This window comes from Chanos chanos, chromosome 13 (assembly GCF_902362185.1).
Source record: "Chanos chanos chromosome 13, fChaCha1.1, whole genome shotgun sequence".
NCBI classification, from domain to species: Eukaryota; Metazoa; Chordata; class Actinopteri; order Gonorynchiformes; family Chanidae; genus Chanos; species Chanos chanos.
The window spans coordinates 21,524,544-21,534,543 of NC_044507.1; the positions used below are offsets into that span (position 1 = coordinate 21,524,544).

At 48.8% G+C, this 10,000-nt stretch overlaps 1 protein-coding gene across 2 annotated transcripts in view; it reads left to right on the top strand.

Moving 5' to 3' along the window:
* clec16a (C-type lectin domain containing 16A) overlaps nt 1–10,000 on the top strand; it is a 40,236-nt gene that overhangs the window by 7,578 nt on the left and 22,658 nt on the right. Inside the window, exons 9-12 of one of the 2 annotated variants that reach the window (XM_030789889.1) lie at nt 1,597–1,647; nt 1,763–1,876; nt 7,816–8,050; nt 9,712–9,835. In XM_030789889.1, coding sequence (XP_030645749.1) covers nt 1,597–1,647; nt 1,763–1,876; nt 7,816–8,050; nt 9,712–9,835 — 524 coding nt within the window. The remainder of the gene's footprint in view (nt 1–1,596; nt 1,648–1,762; nt 1,877–7,815; nt 8,051–9,711; nt 9,836–10,000) is intronic. The other variant, XM_030789890.1, reaches the window with a different exon arrangement.

Here is a 10,000-nt window from a genome sequence, read left to right on the forward strand (position 1 = left end):
GCACACACACACTCACAGACACACACACACACACACACGCACACACACGCACATACACTCACAGACACGCACATACACACACACACACATACACTCACAGACACACGCACACACACTCACAGACACACGCACACACACACTCACACACGCACACACACACTCACACACGCACACACACACACTCACACACGCACATACACTCACAGACACGCACATACACACACACACACATACACGCACACACACACACACGCACTCACAGACACACGCGCTCACAGACACACGCACTCACAGACACACATGCATGCACGCACACACAGACACAGACACACACACACACTCACACACACACACTCACAGACACACACGCACACACACACACACATACACACGCACTCACAGACACACACACATACACACGCACACACACATACACACGCACACACACATACACACGCACTCACAGACATACGCACTCACAGACACAGACACACACACACACACACACACCCCTTCCCCACTTACCTTAGCCTGACTGTTCTACACACACACTTTACCCACATTACACAGTCTTCTATCTGTGATCTGAAGATGTTTAACTGGCACTTAACATCTTTATATGAGAGATACTGGAGTGTGTCATGGAACTGAACTGATCATCTGTAGATGACGGACATAAGAATGTGTAATGGAAGTGAAATAAACATGTTTGCATCACAGATATGAGAATATGTAATGGAATTGAACTAAGAATCTGTAGATTGCAGATATCAGAGTATGTAATGGAGCTGAACTAAACATCTTTGCATCGCAGATATAAGAGTATGTATTGGGACTAGGGGTGTGTGATATGTATCGTCCACGATAGTATCGTAATTGTTGTTTTAACGATGTGCGAGCTGACATTATCGAGTATGTCACTCACTTTGCAAAAACCTGTCAAAAATACGCCTTGTGAGTCCAGGCATCCACTGCTCCACGTGCGCACTGAGAGTCCAGGCATCCACTGCTCCGCGTGCACACTGAGAGTTCATGCAGTGTGCTGGTATAGGCGTACATCATCACCGCACCGCAAGTTATGTTAGTGTAGCTGCCTAAAACTACATGACTGAAGTTAAAAATGAGTGAAGAAACAGTGCCAGGAGAGAAAATACAGACACAATAAGCATCGCAATCTACGTTGTTAGATTTAATTGGATGTGCGTCATCTTCACGCGCAAGGGGATGTTGCTCAAAAGACAGCAATCTGCAAGCTTGCCGTCAAAGACGGCTCGACAGCTAATTTGTTTCACCACCTGCGAAGAATGTCGTCTGCTCATCGTTATCAAAAAATCCCAGAAAATATTGAGATATCATTTTTTGTCTGTATCGCACACCTCTCACTGGGACTTAAGTACATGACTGCATTTCATTTGTGGAAATGTAATTAAATCTGAAACCCTGGCCGCTGATCAGCGGTCAAATAGAAATAACAGCTGTTCTTTGACCAATCAAAATTGAGTGGTCAGCAATGCCATCAAATAAATAAATAGCTGATTGGTTCTGTGACACAACATAAGAACGTCATGTTTTGTCTGTTATATGTTTGTGTTTCAGTCGGAGGATCGCAAGATCAACCCACAGGTCTCCCTCTACCTGCTGTCCCAGGTGCCTTTGTACTCTCTACGCCTTCCTCGTAAAGCTGCATTAGGTCTGTCTGGAGCAGACGGTCGTTGGCTGTTAGTGTCAGGTCTGCTGATTGCTATGGGGCGTGTTTCTGCAGGTGTTCCTGATCATTCATTACCAGCCCCTGGTCAGCGCCTTGGCCGACGTCATTCTGAACGGAGACCTTTCCGTCTTCTCCACGCAACCTGAGCAGAGTGCTCACAAGAGCTCGGTGAGCGCTGCCCTCGCCTCACACACACGGCCAGGGTCTGGGTCAGGGCCGCACCTCACACACACGGCCAGGGCCTGGGTCAGGGCCGCACCTCACACACACGGCCAGGGTCTGGGTCAGGGCCGCACCTCACACACACGGCCAGGGCCTGGGTCAGGGCCGCACCTCACACACACGGCCAGGGCCTGGGTCAGGGCCGCACCTCACACACACGGCCAGGGTCTGGGTCAGGGCCGCACCTCACACACACGGCCAGGGTCTGGGTCAGGGCCGCACCTCACACACACGGCCAGGGCCTGGGTCAGGGCCGCACCTCACACACACGGCCAGGGCCTGGGTCAGGGCCGCACCTCACACACACGGCCAGGGTCTGGGTCAGGGCCGCACCTCACACACACACGGCCAGGGCCTGGGTCAGGGCCGCACCTCACACACACACGGCCAGGGCCTGGGTCAGGGCCGCACCTCACACACACACGGCCAGGGTCTGGGTCAGGGCCGCACCTCACACACACGGCCAGGGTCTGGGTCAGGGCCGCACCTCACACACACGGCCAGGGCCTGGGTCAGGGCCGCACCTCACACACACGGCCAGGGTTTGGGTCAGGGCCGCACTTCACACACACGGCCAGGGTTTGGGTCAGGGCTGCACCTCACACACACGGCCAGGGTTTGGGTCAGGGTTAGGGTTAGGGTTAGGACGCAGCCTCACACACAAGGCCAGGGTCTGGATCAGGTCTGGAACCTGGTCTCACACACACACAGCCAGGGTTTGGGTCAGGGTTAGGGTTAGGGTTAGGACACAGCCTCACACACAGGGCCAGGGTTTGGGTCAGGGTTAGGGTTAGGGTTAGGACGCAGCCTCACACACAGGGCCAGGGTCTGGGTCACAGCGTGAAGCAGCTGCTGCTCTCCCTCGTCCCCGCCGAGCAAACTCATCTGCTGCTAGGTTTTGCTCTGAGCAGGACCTCTGATGGTGATATGAACCGCTGTTCAAATATTTCTTTTTCCATTAGTTGGTTGTTTTTGGGGGGGGGTTTCAGTAGTAGTGGTTACACAGCTTGTTGGCGTAATAAAAACATAACGACCTTATTCTAAGACTTTCATTAGCTGATGTGTCGCTGTATTTCCACGCTGATAATGGATGTGTGTGTGTTTTGCTCGCCATGGCTCTAAGTGAGAGGTGGTTGTAGTGAAGAGCCTGTGACATTCTCACGTGTTGGCTCTGGCTTTGAACTTCCATCGCTGCTGATTTTGTTTTGTTGACACCAGAGTTTCAGCTGCAGAGTGAGAATGGCTCTGTGAGAATTTTTGTGGCTTGGCTTTTGCTCTTGTTATTTTTCTCGTGCGCATTTACATGGAGGTAATGTATGTGCCGTTAACAGTGCGATATTGACGCTGTGTGTGTGTGTGTGTGTGTGATGTTGTCCTCAGAGCAGACGTCAGTGTGTAGGTGTTTGTGAGAGCAGTCTGTGGTTCAACCTATTAGCAAAGGGATTGTGTTTTTCAGGATATTAAAAAAAAAAAAAAACCCAAGCTTGTCTAAGCCTCTCCTCATATGCATAATGGTTTCTCAGACAGGCCCAGAGACTCAAAACAGCATTGTTTAACATTGTTTGACGAATACCCCGGGCACACGTGTTCTTAATGCTTTCACCTCCTCACTGAAGTCAGTGAAGTGAGAGACAGAGCGTGTGAGGGCTGGTCTATACGCTTATTTATCGTGTGTAAATGTTAGTTTGTCTTTGAAGGACCTGGCATGTCACTGTTACACACGTTGGCAGCGTTGTAAGAAATCTCTCGTCGTGCTTGGCTGGTGGTGCGCGTCACATTCATCATCCTCAGTGCTGTCATCAGCAGCTTCCTGTCCAGCCCGTCCCCGGGTTCCCGTGCTCAGATAAGCGTACCCCTGTTATCAGAGGAAGCTAATTATAACCAGGGGCTGTTTCCTAGAAACTGGCTCTTTTCTGCTCAGTGGAGGAGGACAGCTGGGCTGAGCATGTGCTCAGAGTCAACCTCTTCCCTTTTCCCCTCAGCACAGACCCGCCTGCCTCAGATCCAGACCACACCAACCTCTACTCAGTCTCTTCCTCATCCAGAAGCACTTACTCTCTCCTCTCACCCACAGATCGAGAGCAAGGAGAGAGAACTGTTAAATGTATTTAATGAGACTAGTACATAGTATCATAAAATTATAAAATCATTGACAAGCATGCCATGAATTAATTATTTCATTGAGTAAATTATGGTATTGCATAATGGCCTTTTTTTTTTTTTTTTTAAAACTCCTCCTTTGACTAGGACTGAAACTTGTATTTGGTTATGACTGGGAAATCCTGTAGACTTATTTGACTAAGCATGCCCCTCTTCGGGTAGAGCTACACCGCACCTGCTCTGCGCGTTATGGGAAGACCGCGTGAAAGTGTGTTTTTGGGGAGACAGACCCACCGCACGCGCCGCATCACGCATTGTCAGTGGAGTGTGTGTGTGTGTGTGTGTGTGTGTGACCACCAGAGAGGGCAGCGACTTTCTGAAAGCTCCTCCCATCGCTGCATTTGAGCGCTATCAGCGCGCTGCCTCTAACCTACTTTCTCTTTCCCGTAAAGCCCGAGAAATGTGTGTCTCAGCCAGAGCTCTTACCAGCACAAAAAAAAAAAAAAAAAGAAAGAAAGAGAGAGAGAAAAGAAAAAAAAGAAAGAAAGTTGACTGAGACCCGAGAGCACAAACCCACAGCACCACACGGCTGTCCTCCGCCGCAGAGAACGCGTCCGCAGTGGGGGGGGCGGTAAAAGAGCCTGCGCTCAGAGAGCAGGATCGCTGGTTATCGGCGTTTGTGAAACGGTTATTAGCTCTGGCCCTCAACCTATGGGGAGCAGTCTTTACTGTGATGGTGCTGAGAGCGTGACGGTGTGTTTGTGGCTTCTTCAGTTTTTCCCGTACATTGCACACGCTTTGCTCTACGAGCAGCGAACACGTGTTGGTAAAGCCGCAAAAGCAACACCTGCTCTGCTCGGTGCTGGGAACGCACCTGTAACACACACACAGTAGCTTCTACATTAAAAAACTTAAAAAAAAAACAGCAAAAAGCAGAGAGAGAGGGAGGGAGAGGGAGAGAGAGAGAACCCTATTTGACATTGGGTTTGGTGACTCTCTGAATTGTGTGTCAATTTGATTGGGGCCATGGAATCTTTTTTTTTTTTTTTTTTTTTCATCGCTTTGATCATTTATACCAGCTTGAGTTTCAGTTGCTATTGCGTTTGTGCGTCTATATCAGATAAAGCTCTCAGCACAGAGTACATTAGGTATTTCCGTAGAGTTTTCAGAGAATCATATGGAAGATGGCCTGATGAATATCGCGTTGAATTCGTGTCTGTTTCTCCAGATATCGGCCTGTAAAATCAGAAAGATCAGATCAGATTTGATCTACTTTTATAAGATATCATTCAGAAAATGAAGTCATGAATCTTCTACGCCGGGCTGCTGACCACGCGTCGGTCTGTGAAAAAAACACGGCGTGTCGTCCTGGCTCGACGTTCACATCCCTGTCATTGTCATTACAGACAATTCAACCCATATGGTGTTTAAACAGGGGAGGAGTGTGCTGGCAGAGGGGTCACTGTTGTGTGTTACGTTAGCGCTAGTTTCCTGAGGTTGGTGTTATCAATAGGAAGACAGGCTCTGCTGGTAAATGGCTCTGTAAATGACATATACGCAAACTCAAGTCTGTTATTAGAGGTGCAACCACAGCCAGTCAAACCACAGGCAGCAGTTTTTGTTTTTTTGTTTTTTTTCGGGGGTGGGCGGGGCGGGGGGGGGGGGGGGGGGGGGGGGGGGGGGGTGGGCAGGCAAACGCTGCTCTCTGGTGGATATTTCATATCTGTAGCTGAAGGGTGAATGTGGTGTACACACTGTCAGTGTCACCCAGCAGTGTCCCTGGTTTTTTTTTTGGTTTTTTTTTCTGTTATGTTGTTGTTCTTTTTAAGCTCATCATGTACACTGGCTAATTCGTCCTACTTGCAGTTTTTTTGTTTTTTTTTTTATCCCCATAAGCAGTGTTAGAAAGGGTGATCTGTGGTCACGAGTATTCAAAATAACAAAAGCGTTGGGAAATATGACTTGCATTTGTCTAGCGTCTAACCATTCTGATCAAGCATGTAAGCAGAATTCATCCTCTTTTCTTTCAGAACAACCCCACACCGCCTCTGTTCAGATTCTGAAAACTTGACAGCTCGAGAATGCGCTGCATTGTTTTGTTTTCAGGATGTTTCTAAAGTAGAGAATTCATAGAATTGCTGAGGAGGTGATCTATGACTGTGAAGAGACAAAGGCTAGTTTTCATTCTCAGATAATGAAGACCAGAAAAGAGCCTCACTGGACTTCTCAGAACAGCTGTGATGTGTCAGAGAGATCGGACGGCTGTCTCCTTCTCTGGAAAGACGCGTAGCGCTGTAGAGTGCCTTTATCAGGGCTTTCTTAGTCAGAAGTTTGGAGCCAGCAAAAGCTGCCTTCTCCCTGTCCTTTTGTCAGGCGGTTCCTATTACACAGTAGACTTTTGTTTCTGAGAAGTGAGGGGCTCTTTTCCCTGTACAGCACATCTATGCAGTTCAGCCTCGATAACCAGAATAAAAGGTTTCTTTTGTTTTTGGGTTTCTTTTTTTTGGTTTTGTTTTGTTTTTGTTTTTGGGGTTTTTTTTTTTACATGCTTCACCGAGGCTGGTTTATGGGAGTGATAGTGTCTTTCTTGTTGTTTTAACTGAGTTAGGGCCAAAACACTTGCCTTTGCTGACTTGCTGAGAAAGAGCGCCGTGTTTGAATCCCTCATGAAGAAAAAAAAACAAAGGAAGTAGACAGCTGATACAGATCATTGAATGTGAGGTACATTTTGTACCCTTTCAGCAAAGTCGGCTTTTTTCTCAAGCCCTCATAAACCACACTTTTACAGTTGGCTGAAGTGGCTAACAGTTCGCCCTCCGACACTGGGACCGGCTGCTAGGAGGAGCAAGAAAGGGTGGAAGTTAGCAAAGTTTGTCTTTTGGGGTTTTTTTTGTTTGTTTGTTTTTTTTCCTGTTTCTCTGAATGGATTGCATATGAGGTAAAACATGGAATTCAGTAGGAAGTCACTGTGTTGGAAAGAGATGTTTCAATGGAATGAAACAAATGAAGGCGGAATTCTAAAAAAAAAAAAAAAACAGTAAGAGAGGAACAAGAGAAGGACTCTGGCCATTAAGGATCACGTGTACCTATCTGTAAATATTTTCCACTTGTTTTATTGCCATAGACACAAACAGTTTACCATATAAGTGTCTCCATCCGCTCACACGTAACTTAGCTATGTGTTTGTGTGTGTCTGTGGGTGCGTGTGTGTGTCTGTGTGTGTGTTACTGTGTATGTGTGTGTGTGTGTGTGTGTGCGCGCATGCATGCATGTGTGTGCGTGCGTATGTGCGTGTGTGTATCTGCACACGTATGTGCGTGTATCTGTGTGCGTGTGTGCGTGTGTGTGTGTGTGTGCGTGCGTGTGTCTGTGTGTGTGCATGTATGTGTGTGTGCGCGTGTATCTGTGTGTGTATGTGTCTGCATGCATGCTTGTGTATGTGTGTGTGTGTGTGTGTGTGTGTGTGCGTGCATGCATGTGCGTGCGTGCGTGCGTATGTGCGTGTATCTGCACACGTATGTGCGTGTATCTGTGTGCGTGTGTGCGCGCGTGTGTGTGTGCGTGTGTCTGTGTGTGTGCATGTGTGTGTGTGTGCGCGTGTATCTGTGTGTGTATGTGTGTGTGCGTGTATCTGTGTGTGTGTGTGTGTGTGCGTGTATCTGTGTGTGTGTGTGTGTGTGTGTGCGTGTATCTGTGTGTGTGTGTGTGTGTGTGTGTGTGTGTGCGTGTATCTGTGTGTGTGTGTGTGTGTGTATGAACGCGTGGGGATCGTATGTTTGATGTAGGCCACCACGGGCGTGCGGCGCTTCACCAAACCACCGGAGAGCCTGGAACGCTCGTTGGAAATGAACCGCCATCGTGGGCGGAAGAAAACCCAGAAGAGACCCAACTACAAGAACGTGGGGGAGGAAGAGGAGGAGGAAGGGCGGGGCTCTGAGGAAGGCCCCGAGGAGGAGAAGGAAAAGGCTAAAGGTACAGAGGCTAGCTCAAAGCCGAGCAGGACGAGTGGGGACACGGAAGGTGAGTGGCACTGAGTGAGTGGTCCACCATTGGTCTGAGAGCGTCCACTTTCCGAAGGCTCCCAAAACTGGCTGCCCTCTCTTTAGAACGGACATCACCGTCACCCAATCACTGTGGTTCCGTGTCACAGTGCTGGACCAATCGTCTTAGCCCTGCTTGTTAAGACACCGCCTACCGTTTATTTCCTAAGGGAGGGCATCAGATCGAGATTTTGACAGAGATGACGTGAGACGTAGCGTAACAAACACGCCGAACTGTTTAATCTCGGAGAGTTCGCCGAATCCTCAGCCAGTTTTGCGAGCACGCCACCTATCCCGTCCTTTCACATCCTGTCCGTTCCGTCCAATCACAACGTGTCGTCACTCTGGTCCACGTTCATTCTGTGCTCTTCACCTCTCTGTTTTGGGGGCAGAGTTTGGTTCTCCTCTCCACTGCAGCACAATCCAGGAAAACCCTTCATCTCCTTTTCCACAGACTGGAATGACAGGAGTGACTCCTCTTTTCGTATTTCCTCTTCCTTTTCCTTGTTTTCCTGAATTGACTGCATTGTAGTGGAACCTCCCCCGAGGGCGTTGCCTGTTTGTCATTCATGCTCGTCCTGTGTGGTGACTACCATTCCTCTTTCAACCTCTTCCCTGAAACTGTGCCTCAGATGACTGGCAAGCAACACTCACATGAATAATGGCCAAATAACTGTGCACAATTTACATAGGTATTGTTACCATGGACCTGCTGTCACGTGTCGTAACGCTCCCCTGCAGGGTGTGAAAAAAAAAAAAAAAAACCAGGTGTTCCAGATGCCAGGCGCTGGCAGTACTGGTTTTGGTAGTGTGTTAGGAGTCTCTGTGGTTCTACCAGCAGAGGGCTGAAGTGTAGACACACGCCTCTGTGCAGCTGCAGACCCCACTCTGCTCCTCTGCTTCATATGGTTCGCACAGCGCACGTAGTGTTTGGCGACTTCGAGAAAGTGAAGAACTTTGAGTTACTGAGAGCGTACAGCGCAGACTGCACATGCTGAAGTGATTTAAACACACACATACACACACACACACCACACACACCACACGCACACCCCATATATACACACCACACACATGCCACGCACAGACACACACACACACACATACACACCTCTAACAAGGCTTGGACAGACCTGACACCACATATTGTGGTAGAGAAGTGTTAGAGTTAGGAGACTGATTGACAGTGTACACAGACAAGGCAGTCTAGCTTGGTCTGTCACATACCGGCACATATGAAGGCCTGAGATTAAAACTTGTACTTTAGGGCCGGGGATGGCAGTGTAAGGGTTTCCTGAGGATAAACCACAAACCAGACCCACGGGTTTGCCTCCTATTCCCTCTGCCTGTAGACTTTATTGGAAAGATTAAGAGCACATTATGGGCCTTGTGCTGCAGCCAAGCCTTCTGTTTAATGAAGTTAATGGTGCATAGCTTTCTTTTTTGTGTGTGTGTTTGCTTGTCTGTGTGTGTTTGTGTGTGTGTGTGTGTGGGCGTGCGTGTGTGTGTATGTTTATGTGTGTGTGCTTGTGCACATGCGTGCGTGCGTGTATGTGTGTGTGCTTGTGCATATGCGCGTGCCTGTGTGTGTGTGTGTGTGTGTGTGTGTGTGTGTGTGTGTGTACGGGAATGTGCTTGCAGAGATAGAGATGGTAGTGATGGAGAAATGTAAGATCTCAGACGTGTCCACTCTGACGGAGCAGAACATCACAGACGAGGAGAAGAGCGCTGCAGCAGCCGCCCGTGCTGAGGGACAAAGAAACAGGTACTGACATTTACACACAAAGAGAGAGAGAGAGTGCGCGCACAGAACCTGTGATGATGTATGGGGTGTTGGGGAGTGGATTCTGAACCCATTCATGAAACCCTGGTAACTCTACGCTCTCGACCACATTGCGTTCCGGCACAGTTGTAGTGTACATTCTGGGCT